The sequence below is a fragment of the Saccoglossus kowalevskii genome, chromosome 5 (assembly GCF_978046115.1).
Source record: "Saccoglossus kowalevskii chromosome 5, keSacKowa6.1, whole genome shotgun sequence".
NCBI lineage: Eukaryota > Metazoa > Hemichordata > Enteropneusta > Harrimaniidae > Saccoglossus > Saccoglossus kowalevskii.
Genome location: NC_140645.1, coordinates 18,911,786 through 18,929,449, shown reverse-complemented (window position 1 = coordinate 18,929,449; position 17,664 = coordinate 18,911,786). Strand labels below are relative to the sequence as shown.

General features: G+C 33.5%; 1 protein-coding gene across 3 annotated transcripts in view; it reads right to left on the bottom strand.

The window, feature by feature from the left end:
• LOC100373872 (nephrin-like) overlaps positions 1 to 17,664 on the bottom strand; it is a 69,356-nt gene that overhangs the window by 23,696 nt on the left and 27,996 nt on the right. For all 3 annotated transcript variants that reach the window (XM_085499195.1, XM_078011371.2, XM_085499196.1), the window contains exons 3-5: positions 10,669 to 11,031; positions 5,437 to 5,760; positions 2,743 to 3,021 (exon numbers count right to left, since the gene is read on the bottom strand). In XM_085499195.1, coding sequence (XP_085355321.1) covers positions 2,743 to 3,021; positions 5,437 to 5,760; positions 10,669 to 11,031 — 966 coding nt within the window. The remainder of the gene's footprint in view (positions 1 to 2,742; positions 3,022 to 5,436; positions 5,761 to 10,668; positions 11,032 to 17,664) is intronic.

The window sequence follows — 17,664 nt, the reverse complement described above, 5'->3', positions numbered from 1 at the left end:
TACACACATACTATGTACATTTAATTTCCGCTGTAAGGAACTATCCCAAATGACTTGATAGCTCTAAGATTTACTTAAAAGATGATAATATCATCCAAAACACAGAACTGACTGGAAGCAATTACATGTATTTTTCCTGTTATGCAAGAAACATATATGCCAAAATGATTTTCAGTTTTCCGTCATTTTAATCCAGCCCACAGGTTTGAAAAACTAATCCTAATGTTTTGTGCCAAATGTTGGTTTAAAAGTCTAAATTTAGATCCCTTGTTTTCATATTTGCATGCAAATTTCAGTCTTGTATATTGTGAACAGCTAATTTTTTGCGACACAATATTTTGCAATTTGCGGATGATTCTTCAATGAACCCCAACAAATTTGTTCGCTAATACAAGATTTTGCAGGGATTTCAAGAGCGGGCTACTGGCTAAATAGCTGTCTAGTTGGTTTTTTCAGTCGGCTACTTTGTATTTTTAAGACTCGCAACCAACAGAGAATTGTCACATGTTGGGCTCCTACTTTCTAAATCTAGCAGCCTCCTCCAGAAATTAGCGAAACACATGATTTCATAAATTCACAAAATATTCTCTCTTGGGGAAAATGTAGGCAGTTTCCATAACAACAACCCATCTAAATAGTAAAATGTACTTGTGCAGGCAACAGACAGCCATATTTATTCTAGTTTGTTTTCACAATAAAGCCAAAAACTTTCAAAATTCTGCATTAAGATGCTAAATTTGTAAAACTATAGAAATTTCTAAATTAATCATTTTCAATTTATCAATGTGCCTGCTTATTATACTTTTCTCCATATTTATACACAAGATAAGGAATAAAGAAGTTACTATGATTTATTAAAAATTTAGCATTTTGTAAATGTCATATAAATCATGTAGCAAATCTCAAATGCACGATGAACTCAACAAAATGTGTAAAGCGAGGTTTATAAACGACACAACAACAATGGCGATATCTTCGTTCCCAATTGATAATGTCACTTATGATTTTATATTCTTTGCAGCTATGTTTCCGCATTATAAAAGAATTTCAACCAGAACATCACTGTTCGGTTTAATTAAGTTTCATTTTTTTGATAAATTTTGATGATAAGACACCAGGACTGGTATAAATGATTTACGGTTCGGTTGACGTCTCAGATCTGGTGATATATATTCCGGTTATACTCTACTGAAATAAACGCAGCTTCTGTCCCATTACTGTGAAGGGGTTAATTATTCACTGGGTTTTAATTTTGCTTATTTCATTAACTGGAAAATGCGCTAAATTAAAACCCAGTGAATAAGTAAAATTTAGCATAGAACACATTATCTAAATGATAAAACCTGTGAATTTGAAACCTACTGAATATGCCTGAAATGGCAAATCAGCGAAATTTAAACTCAGTGAAAATTAGTCATTTTACAGTATATAAAATGAATGAAATTAATTCTATAAATTTCTGACAATTATTGATTGCGTACTCTAATACAATATTTTACAAAATTTTAAAATTTTGTGAAGTTAAAATATTATTCAATGAATAATTTACCAGGAGTTATTTGATCTCACTCAATTTTTCATTCCGCAGCTACTCCCCTTTCTCTTAAAGACAACAAAATGTCACAAATATCTTACGGCAATAATTGAAATTTCACGTCATAGGCATTGTGTTACAACAATCTTTGCATAATTTATAAGTTTTAGCAATTTGCCAATTTTGAGCTGTGTTTTAGGAAATCTATAATCAAAATTGTCAATTTAAAAGTTAAAATAATCGAAAAAAAAAAAAAAGTTAAAATTTTACATCATTTGTAAAAAGTGAACTTATGTCACCCTTCAAAAAACCTGCATGCTTTGTTTCCATATTTAAAAAAAAAATTTGATCAAAAGTAGTAACCAAAACAGTTGGTCAAAAATTAACAAGATTATAGAAATACACAAGAATGCACAAAATGTTGCAATGTCTTAAAATAGTTTCTTGCTTGACAGACTATAAAAAGATCATTGATTTGCAAGAGAGAGAGCTTCCAGAAATCGTATTGCAGCAAATAAAATTTCTAAAGAACCCATGTAGAAAAACTGGATTAATACTACATATTAGGTTAAATTATTCAAAAGTGCATTGAATCGCCCACTGTTCTTTCGCTTTTGGGTACTCAAGTTTGCTGTCCATTAAGGCACAAACGTGCCGACACTTGTCATCGATTTTGAACAAAAATTAATAATGTTGGATTTCATGAAGAAATACTCATGAAATCAGGTTAATCTTCTTCGTGTTTTTATAGAAATTCAACATAATCCTCATGCTGATGCCGGTGATATTTGGCAACCAAGGGGAGTACTGTGTAGGATGGATTAGGGCCCCCTAAGTAGTTAGATTATATCACTTTGCATGCAATGGCTGATTTTAGGACACCCTAGGCAGTTAGATTCATATCACTTTGTATATAGACTGAAAACAAAGATTAAATATTCAATGAATATTATAAATAAATAAATTTCATTTATGAATAAAACATGTTTTTTTGTGTTTTTTTGAGGAGAAATTATTAGGTACATGAATAAAATTATAAAGTACCATTTTGTTAATCATTGATTGTTTGTTTGTTTGTTTGTTTGTTTATGAATTCTGTTTGAAGCAAATTGATTTCAAAAATTTCATATCAGGATATTGTTATAATTTTCTGCCCTCATTGAATAGCAAAATTATATGATTTTTTACCATTCAAAACTTGTACTTACAGAGAACGTTCAGCGGCGCTGTATTTATTTTTAATGGGTTTCCAATATTAGCATCATTACTTGAAACGCACGTGTATGATTCGCCGTTATCACTGGCTGTCATGGCGATATTGAGGCGATTATTATTTAAAGTTCCGGTCACTTTTTCCGTGGTCCCTTTCCACCAACTGACTCTGGCTCCAGGTTTTCCTCCGGAGCTGGAACATACCACTCCGATGGCAGGCATGCCAGCTTTGAAGTCGGCCGTGTCTCCAGTTATCTGTATATCGGTTGGTGGATCTATGTAAGAATGAATAGTAAAACAATATTATTACCCCATATGTTTCTTCATCTTCAACCTGAGCATCGCACTCAAAACCCAATAACCTATCTTGTCTCCAGATAGGCACTCCAAATTTTAGACAGGTATATGTACAAAATTTTATTTGACTGGCTAAATTTCTTCATAGCTGTTCACTTTTGGTTTAAAATTTCTCGTAATTTACAAAATACATCCAAATAATCACCAGAAAATGTCTGAGGCTACGGACTAGTTTTCATTTTCATTTTTTAGACAGGGAATTTTCATTTTCTGACAATGTGCTTTTCTTATTAGCGATGTACTAGGGGGCCCTTGATCATAAAAACTGTCGCATAAGAAACGTATTTCATTCATGCACACAATATTGCACACACGATAAAAACAGGTAACATACAAATTGGAATATGTACGCGAAAGTATGTAAATGGGAACTGAACTAGTATAAGGGTTTGTACATTTCACAATTTTGCATTAACACAATGCTTAAAGTCTCCATGAATACTCAAAATTAATAGGAATATACGACAGCAACAGACAATGTTAGGAATGACTTGTGTTTCCATGCGTTAGTTTTAATGATCGACAAGCCCTAATAGAGGAAATATGGTACTCCATTTCCAGGTTATGGTATTTTTTTTTTACAGATGACCAGGCACTATCCCCATTCAAGGTCTTGCTGAATGGAACCAGTGGACCACATTATCAGAGTAGACTACCAATAGAAATCCTGGTATTTGAATATCAGCTACCCTGGTGGGATAAGGCCAGGAAAAAAAAATTCTCTGTTTCTCGTTTTATGGAAATTTAAAAATGAGGCGGCGAGGCGATTTAAAATGGACGGAATTTGAGACAAGTGCAAGTACAAGCGCATTTTGGAATGCTTTAAAAGGAGAAAATACGTCCGAGGCGCATAGTTCAAAATGATGCGTGCGAAACAGAGATATTTTTTTTCTCAGCCTAACTGTGAACATGCAGATAATCACTACAGTGCCATCAATTCCATTGATCATGAAGAAACATTCCACCATTTGTTGTTTTAGTTGTCGCTGATATTTTATTTTTATAGTCTCATGTTCACTGAAAATAAAATATTGTTGGCTTCGAAAACCTACTTTAATCACCTACGTGCGAAAAATCTACGGCTACTGTAAAATATTTTATTTTTGGTTGGAATTTATTTACACTATTTTCAGTGAAGGAATGATTCAGTGAAAATAAAATTCAACGAATATACACTTTTTTCTACATTTTACATTCAACTTGTCAAAAATCAGTGAAAATAAATTTCATACAAAACACCCAAAGAGTTCGTTCAACAAAATTAATTCCAGCTAAAAATAAAGTATTTTACAGTATATTTGGTACATTTTTATTGATTTTTTTCAGTTTATTATTATTGTACAAATTGACAGAAACTCCCAATAATTTAGCAACAGGTTTTTGATCAAAGTTGACAAAATTCAGAAAAATGGTTAAATTTGTGCGAAAGGGGAAAATAGTTGACTTTGGAATCCAAAGGGGTGTAACTTAGCCTGAGAACATGTGATTATAGCCATAACATCACTGGTGAGTGTATGTGACTGAATCGATCCAATGAATATTCCATAAAAATCATTTTAGCAATATTGTGGTGTTTTTTTTTAATAAAACTACTTCTAACAAACTATTTTCAATAAAATCAAAGTATAATCTATGAAATTTTAAACCAGTCGATAACAAAGAACTATGCAAGGCAAATCAAACTCTTATATTTGGCCGGAAGACAGAAGTGAAATTCAATTTTACTTAAAAATGGCTGCCAATGGTATCCGTGACGACTTATCTAAAGCAATCAGTAGCAGATTATCTCATTCAATGTCATTATCGGCTTTAATCATCTGTTGCAAATAGTCTGTGTGTCTATATTAAAGACATCATTCAAAATCTATAAATATACATCATTTTGCTGTTCATTTTTTTAACATTTTAATCACATTTTCATTTTTCACTTTTCAGGGCAACTACATTGCTTTACTAATTTCTTGACCAAAAATCTGAAGAAATTACATGTTATAAATATTCATGGGAGCAATTTTGGCAAAAACTGTTCCAATATTGTTTTCAGTTCATCATAATACATGTCCACGGTGGCTTCCACATTGAAAACCAACGGCAAATTCTGTCACCTTCACACAAAATTTGTTACTTATTTTTTTCAAAAATTCTGAGCAAGACTGAGATACACAATTGAAAATAATGCCCATTTGGTTCAAAATAAATAAAGAAATTATTTTTTTCAAATACTAAAAATTGTGCAAAATGTTGGGCAAAAAAAAAATGATTGTATTCAACGTGTTTATCGACCATTTTGAAAAAGATGCTTATTAACAAAAAAGAGACTAGCATTAACTTACATAATATATCTAGTGTTACAAACACCGTGCTGGACAGCTTTAAAGATTCACCGCTGGCTTCGCACTGAATAGTCGATCCGTCATCGTTCTTTGCTCGAGTTGCAATGTATGTCCACGTACTGACTACGCTCACTTTGCCATCTTCTGATTGTACATTGTTCGTCGTAAGTCCAGTTTCAATCTCTTGGCCGTTCCTGAACCACCGTAGCCTTGTTACCGGGTAGCTGTCTTCAGCTTGACATGACAATGTGAACACCTGTCCCTCGATGACAGGTACCGCATCTCCAGCATTGTAACCAGCAATATAGTGCTCCCTTGGCGGCACTTAAATGAGAAGGAAAAAAACGTGGATGAAAATTTATCAAAAGTTTGAGAACAAACAAAAAAAAATTGATTTCTATGCAAATTAACTTTCCAAGCTGCCTGTTGAAAAATTCTAAAAAAAAAACATTAAAAAAAAACGTATTATTTCCTTTATATATAGCTATGTTTTTAATAATAGTTAATTTTTTAATTGAAAGTGATAATTTATCTTAGCATATTAATATCTGATTGAAGAAAAATTGTTTTCTACGTTATATCTTCAGTTTTTATAAGGACCATAAGATAATATAACAGGAGGTAGAGGGGTATTGTAGTGATTTTCAAAATACATCCTCATCACAGGAAGTGACATCATATTTATTTTTGTAATCCCATAATCCATGCAGACAGGAAATGATGTCAAAGGGAGAAAAAAAGGAGTATAATTTGACTCCAATTACAAACTCTAGAATGAAATATAGAGGTGCATCCAGACAATAATTCACAGAAATCAATTATGTCGTACATTATTTTTAACAACTAGCTTTACAGATGCATTAATGTTTTAAAAGTGGGTTTGTTTTGATTGGATAATAATAGGGCAGCACTATGACACTGATGTTCAATATCTATACTCATTATCTCAATCTTTTCGATGGAATCGGTAAACTCTTGAGGACAAATGTCAAAGGATAACCCCACAAAATTGATGTTTCAGTTTGTTATTCGATTGACAAGGTTACAGCATGCAGAATCAATAGAAAAGCTGCCAAGTTCAATAAGCCCCACACATTGGATGCCTTCATTCCCATCGCTACAATGGAATATTCCATCTACAGATGTTCACTGAACCATACGGTTGATAATTGCATTCTATCGGCATGGCAATGTGAAAGAAACTTTTTTTTTGTCTCAGCGTTGCTTTGTTAATACCAATGACCTCCAAATAAGATTTAGAGCTAGACATAACTTTTATTTACGCAGCGTTCGCTTCGCGGACTATTCAGATATGGTCACAAGCTCGAACAAAGAACAGGTGATAAGTTTTTACGTCTGCAGTGGTATTTAATGGATCTAATCTAAATAGGGTTAAAAGTTGGCCTTATTGACAGTAAACCCCAGTCAATGGAGCTGTCAATTACCAATGAACAAACCACCAGTCTTTGGTGATAAACAAATTTTTACACATGATCGAAAAAGCACAACATTGCGGGAATATGGATTGAAGTTTAGAAAAGCTGGAAAGATTATCAACAAATTTAATTTCAAATAAATTCATGAAATTCAAAACATATGTTGGGAGTATTTTTTTTTTTTTATTTTTGATGCAGATCAAAACCATTTCAATACAGAATGAGAAGTTTTGTCTGTATAGTCAAGCTATAGCTCTCAATGTGGTTGGTTCCAAAGAATGTAGTTGTTCATTTTGCAGAAATCAGCAACTGATTCAGAAGATGATGATGATGATGATGATGATGATGCAGGAAGTCTTTTATAGTACACAGAGGATGAAGAAGCACATGAGGATGAGAATTCATACTGTCCCCCCAACCGATAAAAAGCAATTCTGACTAACAGAAAATAGCATGTAAGGTGACCAGTATGCATTTACTGCCGAGTGAGAAATCAGCTTGGGGGATCTAAACCGCAATCTGTTGCACGGTGAGCACTGCTAACCACTGTCAAATCAAGTCAGATCTTGATTGAACCTAAAATCATGATTTTTCAAAATGCATTGTTGTCATAGCAACCAGTTCCAAAGAGAGAGCCTGTACCTCCTTAGCTTCCCGATCGATGAGTATTTCCCATCACGCACTTGGATAAATAATGGTCACCTCATCTTTAGTACGAACACACATACAAAACCAAAATAACATTGCAATGTTTCGTTTCTAACATGCACTCCAGCTTCTACTTATAAACTCCATTGTTACTCACAAGTGAGGCAAAAAAAAAGAAAACATTCTTGGATGAGAATTAATCAAGGTTTCCCTGAAGCAAAAATGATGCAATCAACAAACACCAAAAGAGGAGGAGAGATGCAGATTCTCAAGTTGTGCATGCAACAATAGAGAGGCTTAATGTGAAAGACCAATTTTTCGCTTTACCAGTTTCTATAAGAACCAGTTGCCAGGCAGTGGCTTTATGTTTTATTTGGCGATATCGACAGCGAATAATTTCAGCTTTGACACTTGCGCTATAGACGATACCGGTCATGCGTGTGATGTAATTGGCCAATGACAATGGAGACCCGACTAAATCCACATGACAGAAGATTCTCACACACTGAAGTTTTGTTTCCAGACGTACAGAGAAACATCTAAATTCCCACTGAGCATCTCATTCATTTTTTTTTAATTTATCGTAGCTTCTTTATATCTGTGTACTTGTTGTAGTCGGTGCTGATCAAAGAGATATAGTGTCAGGGTTGTTTATTTAAAAAGTTTAATGGAAATACCCCGAGGGAGGACTGGATACCGACACCACACAGATTGTTAATCACGAAAAGTAATTTTCAGCCAGGGAAAGTTAATGGGATCTAGTCAAGGCTAATTACCAGTGATGACTTTCCAGATACCAGTTCTATTGACTAGAAGAATCATCGCCTAAAACAGATGTCAGTCAGCTGCTGATCCCAAATTACTGCTAGATCACTGGGTTTTATTGAGAAGGCCAAAATTGGAGTAAAGTATTTACAACAATCACAATCTTGATTTCCACAGACTCAACTTGAGTGAAATGTCCATTATGCAAATTATGTGTAGCTATCACGTCCCATGCCTGTCTCCATGGAAATGAAAAATTGGAGTAAAGTATTTACAACAATCATAATCTTGATATTCCACTGATTCAACTTGAGTGAAATGTCCATTATGCAAATTATGTGTAGCCATCAAGTCCCAAGCTTGTCTCCATGGAAATGAAAAATGTTGTGATTTCTGGAATCCATTTTGAATTTCACAATTCTCATGTGGTGTAATTTTGATTTAATGTTTACAGTTTCAGTAGTGTGCTTCTGAAACACCGTTTTTTTTGTGGACATGATTGACAGAATCCACGATATTTTGCAAATCTGGTTTGCATTTTATCTACGGTAAGAGAAAGCTTGCAATTTAATACCTCTATATGTACATAGAGTAAAAGCACATACTGTAGAATACTTTATTTTCGCTAATGAGATGAATCAGTGAAAATAAAATCAAGCGAAAATTAATTCCAGCTAAAATAAAGTATTTTACAGTATGTATTAGTATTGAAATTGTAGATCAAATGCACTGCTGGACCAGCAACAAACCTGATATAACAGATGAGAAAAAAATGGAAAAATTCAACTTTCAACTAAGATATATAGCAGATAATAATTGGTAATCATTGTCCTGAGGAACTATTAAAAATAGCTAGGCAAATGTTTAGATCTATATAGCTATATATTGATAGCATTTTATTCTCCTATACTATCGATAATGAGCTACTGTAAAATACTTTATTTTCGCTTGGAATTGATTTTCGCTATTTTCGCTGAAGGAATGAATCGGTGAAAATAAAATCCAGCGAATATACCTTTTTTCCTATATTTTACATTCAACTTGTCAAAAATCTGTGAAAATAAAAAATTCCATACAAAACACCCATTACGTCTTTTCAGCGAAAATTAATTCCAGCTAAAATAAAGTATTTTGCAGTATTGTTCAAAACCACTAGCAATCTTGAAATATTAATCAAATAAACCAAATATTAACTACTATATATTATATTCATCGGCCCGAGCAGCATTTATTAGTTGACAGGTTTCAACTATATACTTAATTATTTTTCATGCAAGTAAAAACTGTCTTTAAATGCTGTATTTCCCCCACACAAATTTAGCACCGAGAAACGCCGCTATTTTATCTCCAAAATCAAGCTGAAGTGCAATACAAAATATGAATGAAATGTTTCTCAGACCAAATTTCATTAAGAAACGATAACACCTGCCCAAGGTAATTTTGCGAAAATAATGTTCCAAAGAGCACTGTATACTTGATGTCTGAATTGTTGGCAGAGACTTGAATAGATCCATGTGTGTGTGTGTATGTGACTGCGCATATTTGAAAATACCATTAGACCATGATACAGGAATGCCATCATTAGATGAAGTTCTCAAAACAGACAATAACACCTCCCAAGATGATCCCAATGCATTCATTGCCAAGGTAGAGGAATTTGGCATCGGATAATGTCAAAAGATATGACAGTGAATCCGTTGTTATACAGATAAATTACAATTTCTTTTTTGTGTGTGTATGTTTTACACCATAACAAGATATGTTCATTTCCATTGAAATATACAATGTATTTTTAACATTTTCGTCTTTTATTGGCAATATTGATCGATATTTATCGACAAAATTAATAAACTGTTATTATATAGTTACAGAGATTATTTTATTCAGATAATAGGGGTGGAAACATAATTTTAATGGTGGTGATCATGCTTGGGATATTTTGCTGAAAACAGATCTGATTTAACCATAAATTATTGCATAATATGTGATCAGATTAAATGCAAACAACAAGCGTAGATGACTTAATGTTTTCAACTCTTAGACTACGACTAATTAAAAAATGATTTCAATACTGCAAAGCCCATCACTATTTTAATTATTTTTTTTGTTTATTATTGTACCTTCCTACCCATACATGTTATCTACCTTTCCATTGTCGGCGGTCTTTGGGGCATAATGTTTATGCCAGCGATACATGCATTCGCCAACCACATGTTTGTCATTAATTGAAATTTGTTCAGCAGTTCCTGACTGAGAAACATACTTCTCAGTGTCCTGTGTATTATTTGACACCCTGGGCTCCCAGGCTCGGTTAGACATATTGTAAAACATACAAAATTCACAGTGATACGTATACTTACTTAATGCATTTCAATTAACTCACCTAGTACCCGTGGGTAGACGCTGAGCGTTAGTTCGGAGTCCATCACAGCGTTAGTTCCCGTGCACATCAGTACTTTACTTTGATGATTTAGGAATGATGGCGTAAATGTCAACTGGCTCGCCGTATTGAGCCGATTATCGCCAGGTTGGTCTACCTCTTCGGTGAATGAAACGATGGAAAATCCTGGAATACCGTTAATAATTTCCTGACCTCCGAGATACCAGTTTACGGTAGCAACAGGATTCGCCTGCTTCGCCCAACAAATGATCATGATTGGTTCGTCTTCAATCATCGTTACCATGTCACTTTCTCGAACAAGGTCTACTTGACCTTCGACCTCCATCAGCAGTTCCTGGATCGGGCCTGATTTTGAAAACAGAAAACAGATCATTATATTGGGGAAATTACATTTTTATCCTTTTATATCTCAATTACCTTAACCATGTTTAAATTGGGGGAAAAAAAACTATCCACCAAAATCAATTTGTTCAGTTTATAGACTCTATTTTGAAAAAAAAATAATTCTAAATATGTCTGAGCATGAATCAAGATAAAAAATGAAATTAAATTACAAGTACAAACACCTCAGTTTTATTTTTTTAATTTTGTAGAAAAATAAATATTGTATCAGAGTGCCACACTAACACATTTTTTTCTGAAGAACGTATAGCATTAATTTACTCATTTTTAACCAACTGGTACGTGGCTTTCCTTTCAGAAAAGCAAGTTTTGATATATATCTTGGTAGAACTGTGAAATCCAAATTTAGGATTATCTAAAATTATTTAGTCGAACTATTAATGTAGCTAAGCATATCATAGATTTAATAGCACAGATACCGAGTAAATGATTATTACCAGTGTGCCACCATTTTACTACTGTGTGGTCCGAACGGAATGTCGTAATTGTGGTTAATTTTAAGTTAAATTCTAAGTTATTCATCAATGTTTTGAAAGAGAATTGTTGTTTTTTTTGAAGTCAACATATTTTTCGAGATACGATACACGCTAGTATTTTAACACCGCTGTCAAATAGGTGCAACATACTTTTAAAATATTTGATATCTGTTAATGAGGTACGAAAGAGTTTAATTTCACTCAGGCTTGTCTGTAATAAGCGAGATGGTCACGGTGAAAATCAAAACAAAACAACAAGTATTTGAGGGCCATGTTTTATAGGCTGCAACAAGTAAAACCGGACATGGCTTTGTTTTTGAAAGAGAATAAAAAAGCAAACATCCGAGAATTGTGTCCCTGAATTTCATTTGATAGATTTGTTGATAGATATTGATTATAAAACCTGTTTAAATGTAAAGAGCACAATTAGCGCCATTGCGTTAACACCTGGCTTGGAAACATTAAAACTCACAGATGCAGACAGTAAAATTTATATCTGGTCCTGAGAAAAAAATTGTCAAAATGTTCATCACTGCAGTATGTTATTACAACCAGACATTTTCCTGCCAATACACGGATGCAACATTTCTAAAATCTCAATATTTTTTCACAAATTCTACCCTACTTTTGGACAAAATACATAGAATTTAACATTTTATGAAAGTTTTGATCAAAATCAAGTAAACAAAATTGGTTATTTCGAGACAAAAGTTGATTTTTGTTGCTGAAAAGATCTACTTCTTGACGCTGACATGCTAAGGACAAATTCTTTTCAAAACAGGACCTAGAATGAAAGAAATACCACATATCTGCACCAGATGAGTGCCTCTTCTGATGTTAAAAGGACAATAAGCAGAACCTTACAAACCTCCGCTATTTGCAAGCTTTTAATTCCCCTTAACATTTTGGGCATGAGTTACGATATCAGGTCAGGACAACAAATACTGACAAATCAAAAATGGCCATTATAGCTACAAAAAATACTTTTCGTGCTGAAAGAATACATATTTTTTGGCATTTTTGTAAAAGGTGCTAAAATCTACACAAACACCACTGGAAAAAAATTTTTCTTTCTAATCATTTTTTTTTAAATTCCCAAAAAATTGCCTAAAAAAAAGCAGTTTACAATTACTGCTGTATTTTTTTTTAACTTTCTTAAAGAAAAAATGTTGCTCAGCATCAAAACTACTTAAAAAGAGAAGTCTGTGATAAATATATCTAATATTTGTTTTTTAAATATCATAAGAACTATTTCTTTTCTCAATAAATGAATTTTATTTCACATGTAGAAAGATCCATCAAAAGAAGAAAAAAACATTTCTAAAAGCTGACTTAAAAATGTTTATGTTTAAAAACACAGTTTCAAATTAAAATTTTACAAACATGAAGACATAAAAATTCTTTGGTGAAATAAAAACAAAAGAATTAACATTTTGATGACTGGACCCTGAGTTCACAAGTATATGTTAAAAACTATCTGCACAAAAAGACAACTTGTTGGCTTTGATATGCAAATGATCTTTATCCAATTAAATCGACACCATTCACAGACTCCTATTCAAAGCAAGGAAGGGTAAGACTTTAATTAACGCTTTTAAAACGTGTACATGGTGCTTTGTTGTCGTTCACTTCAGAAGTTGGCGGGATCTCCCAAGAGAGAACAACTAAACCAATGAGCACAATGCATATACATGCAACCCCACTAGTCCATTAGCACACACCCGCCATGCATGGACGCATGTACTACCCCGGAAAGAAAAGAACATGATGTCATTTACAAGGAATTCACCATCCCATTATTTCAATACTTTTAAAGTTGGTTGTTGTTTTTATAAGCCAATCGAACTTTTAAGACAAACTCACCATGAAAACATCACGGTACATTCTGTTAGGTCAAAACGGTTGAATATGCACGCGATTCCAGCATTTATGCTAATGGAAAGGGAACAACTGTTTGGTACTTGTATGGGGAGTTCAACAGACTGTGCGTTGTTGTTTGTTCCAACTATTTACAATGAGAAACTGTTATTTTAGAATCAATTAGGCGGTACTTTATAAACGTGGCGATTGCCGCTCGATTCAGTAATGAGACAAACACCCCAAAGTTGGTAACAAAAAATTAAATTTATACAATTCCTTCAGAGTAGTTCTCCAAAACACAAATTAATCATGTTCTTCCAAGCATACTATTTACCTCCAGTCATAGAAGTGATTATCTTTTACGAGCTCTAATTCTGATTTTCGGTAACCGCAAAAAAAAAGTTTGCTAACTTCCTCTCATCTGACGACCAATCTACGAAAATCCAATGCCATCCTCCAAAATGTTTATTGTCAGAAGATAAGGAAGAACGTGATGATTTTGTAAATTGGCAGTTAAGTGTCAATTTCAATTTTAAATTGAAGTCCTTGAAAGTTCCACGCCCATTGAAAATCTGCCCTGCTCAATGAAGTGGATAATTTTGCCCGAAGACAGTGCATATCATCCTGACCTCAATGTCCTCTCGCTAAGAGAATATAATGTTATTTTTTTTTCATTAACTGTAACACCTTCCTTCCTGCTGCTGACTAGAAACACTTTTGATAAAAAGTTACAAAATTCCATATTGATGACAAGTCAAACAACTTCCCTAACTGGTCCACCGTATCTCCACCACCCAGTGCGTGTGCTCATAAATTTACTGAGTCACCTTTGTTTCCTACGACGACAGCGTGACCGTCTTTTTCATCGTCAGCTGAAAATTTACCAATTAGTCGGTCAAAGACCTATATTAATACATGACGCAGATTCGTCATCAGATTTTCATCAAAAATCGAGTCGAACCCAGTTTGAGAAAAATTAACATTTGCAGAAACGGGAGAGGTAGGATTTTTAGGTGGCACATTAAAACTTTCGGATTGCCGATTACGTGCGTGTGTGAGGAAAAGGGGTATGTTACACGAGTCTTGTGTTCAATTTTACTGATTGCCACATGACCTTGCATATAATTAACCGACCAGCACCATACAAAAACTTTTGATTAAAAAATCACAGTAACAAAAGCTAACCAAAGTGTACTTGGTCTCCAGTGCACGGTACACCACTTTTTCAATGACCAAAGGCAACCCAATCCTGAAATAAGTTATAGGAGTCCTTGGCATTTTGAAAATCAAACAAAGTCGTATTTGTCGAGGTCTGGTTCATTTCAAGTAGAGGCCTCCACTTTAGAAAAATGTTCAAAAAATAGGCAAAAACAAATTTTTTCTTCATATTTTTCTAAAATTTTGCTCAAGAAGTGTGGCCAGTATGATATATTGTTCAAAATTTTAGAAAAATATGAAAACAAATTTGTGTATTGGTGTCAAAATTGAGTTTCTTGTAGTTGTATCCACGTTTTTGCCTATTTTTGAACATTTTAAAAAAAATAGGCGAAAACGTGGATACAACTACAAAAAGCTCTCAATTTCGACACCAATACACAAAATGTTTTTCATGTTTTTCAAAAATTTTTCTCAAGAACTGTTGCCAGTATGATGTATTGTTCATTTGAACCAAAATTATCGAAAAAATTTCCAAAAAATACCTAAAAATCGGAAAAATGTTGCACAAAAATTTGATAATATTTGCAAAAAATACAGTTCTTGATAAATTTGTTGATAACATTTTGAGGAAAATTTGCAGGTTTTATTCAGTGAAAGATGTGACAAATTAAACAGCATTTGTCACGAATACGAAATCTTGCTGAAAATAGAACTGATGTCATAGAACACCATTCATCACATGAAATGAAGACAACGTGCACAGACAATAATGACAATTTCGTCCCGAACTGCAATACTTTGCTGTGGCTTTTTGGTAATTTGCTCTGATTTCCCCCCAAATAATTATTGCTTTAACAGTCACAGCAAAATTATTCAACACCTGCCCATACATCTACCCATATTTTAAATTTATTTTTTGGCCAATCAAGCATCTTCATGAATAATTAATCACATGATGTAATGCTTTATAGTGACATCACTGAAACAAACGCTATTTAAGTTTTCAAAATGTGAAAGAAACTATACTAAAAAACTAAAAAAAGTTCCAGAAAATACCACCACCACTTCCCTCTCTTCACACTCCCAGCTTCTGAGTCAAACATTAAGTCTGGGAAATTTTTTGGGGTGAATCTAATTTAAATCTTTTAAATTAATGCACTCTACTGGTAAAATTAAATCACTCTCCAGACATCTCAACTTAATGGATTGACAGGTCTCCAAGAACGTAGGCATCCAAAACAAAGACTTACACACATAGCTGACCTTAGCAACTATATTGACCATTAAGCAAAATAAAAAAAAATAAACACTGACCAATCCTGGTCAATCTGTCAGGAACTCTGGCCAGTCAGGCATGGCCCATATCTTACCCATCCATCATGGCCCATGATTGTCCACTGGGCCAATACTATTATAAAATAAACTAATATTAGCTTTATCTGTTTAGATAGTAATCATATACAATCATTACCAACAACTTGACAGATATCAACAAACAAGACTTGTTGACGTATCATCTTACTAAATGCCTGGTGACTGGGCCCTGTCTGGTTGTTATGGAAACAAAAGATGGCTGCCAAGTGAAGTGAAGTTCAGCTTGCATACACATGGTAGATGCAACTTATAACATACATTTTCTTTTCTGACAATTTTTGTATTTTCATTTAAAATTTTTAATTTCAGTTTTAAAGATTTAAAGAAAAGGGAATTTTCCATCTGACATAGTCTTGTCATGATGGAAATTTTTTATAAAGAAAAAATCAAGCAAGAGAAAAATTTTCCAGATACACATTTCAACACCACCAAGAAATAAAGATATGTCAAACAGAAATTCTTGCAAGTTTTTTCGCGAGGGAACAAAACTGACGTGTAACGAGAGGAAGCGATGGTATCTGATGAACGTAAAATAGTAAGCGTTACACAATTAGTACCACCCACGTTGTGCTATTAAAGACGCCAATTAGTAGTATTCAAACATTCTCGCGAGTTAAAAAAATAAATTGTTATCGAAAATATAGTTTTATCAAATATTTGTCATCAGTGACCTACTGGGAATGATACTCGCAAAATCCTTTCAGTAAATTATAGTTCTGAGAACGCAAATTTTTAAAAAGTTGACAAGTTACTTAACACTAAAATTTTGTTCTGATGTTTTTAAAAACTGACGTATTAAAAACAAATACTTGACAAGAATTGAGAACCATGATCAGTTAATTAACTCCCAAGGTCAACATGGTCAACATGTTGACTACGAATTGATATCCAAACACGAACTTTATAACTCATTCTTGATTCTAGCCTAGCTCCAAAAACTGGTAAAAAAGTTGACAAACAAGTTGACACAAGTCCAATTCAGCATACGAACAAGTTTAGAGAAAGGAATTGAAAAAAAGATTTTAAAAGACTGGGTCAAACTGCTCTGAACCGATCGGCGGTTATAAGTGGGTTATTCACGTTGACAGTAAGTGTGCTATAATGTGGCTATCATTTACACTGCCAACAGGGGGGAATTGTAAGACGTACTGTGTAGAAAAATGCCAACATCGATAATCATCAATGTTAAAAAAAAAAGTCTGCCAGTATTTCTGTTCGAGTATGTTTCATCAGTGGAGTGTTTTTATATGCACTCACTGTCGATGACTACTTTCTGAATATTTTAGCCATTTTGGCAACAGGCTTTTTTTTTTTATTCAGCGTGAACTGATGTCTGCAGTTGGGTGTTCTCTTTTACTGATTGAACTATTGCTGTTAAATTTGTTTTGAAATTTTCTGTATTTTGTTATCTACACTCATTCAGGTGTTTCAAATTTAGCTCTAGCACATTTTTGTTCAAACTGGCAAAACAGTTTGCCGTATTTTTGGGTAAAAACAGTAAATTTAAAACTTTTAAAAAAATACCAGCAAATCGCTAATGTCTTGCTAGCTTCTGAATCACAGATACTTTGTTAATATTTAATCACTACATTGTCAGAATTGGGATTTCAAAATTATTGCCAGGTGCTGGAAATTGTTTTCTTTTGGCAAACGATACTTTTTTGTGAATTGCTAAAAAATAGGAAATTTTATAGTTGTTAAAAATTCA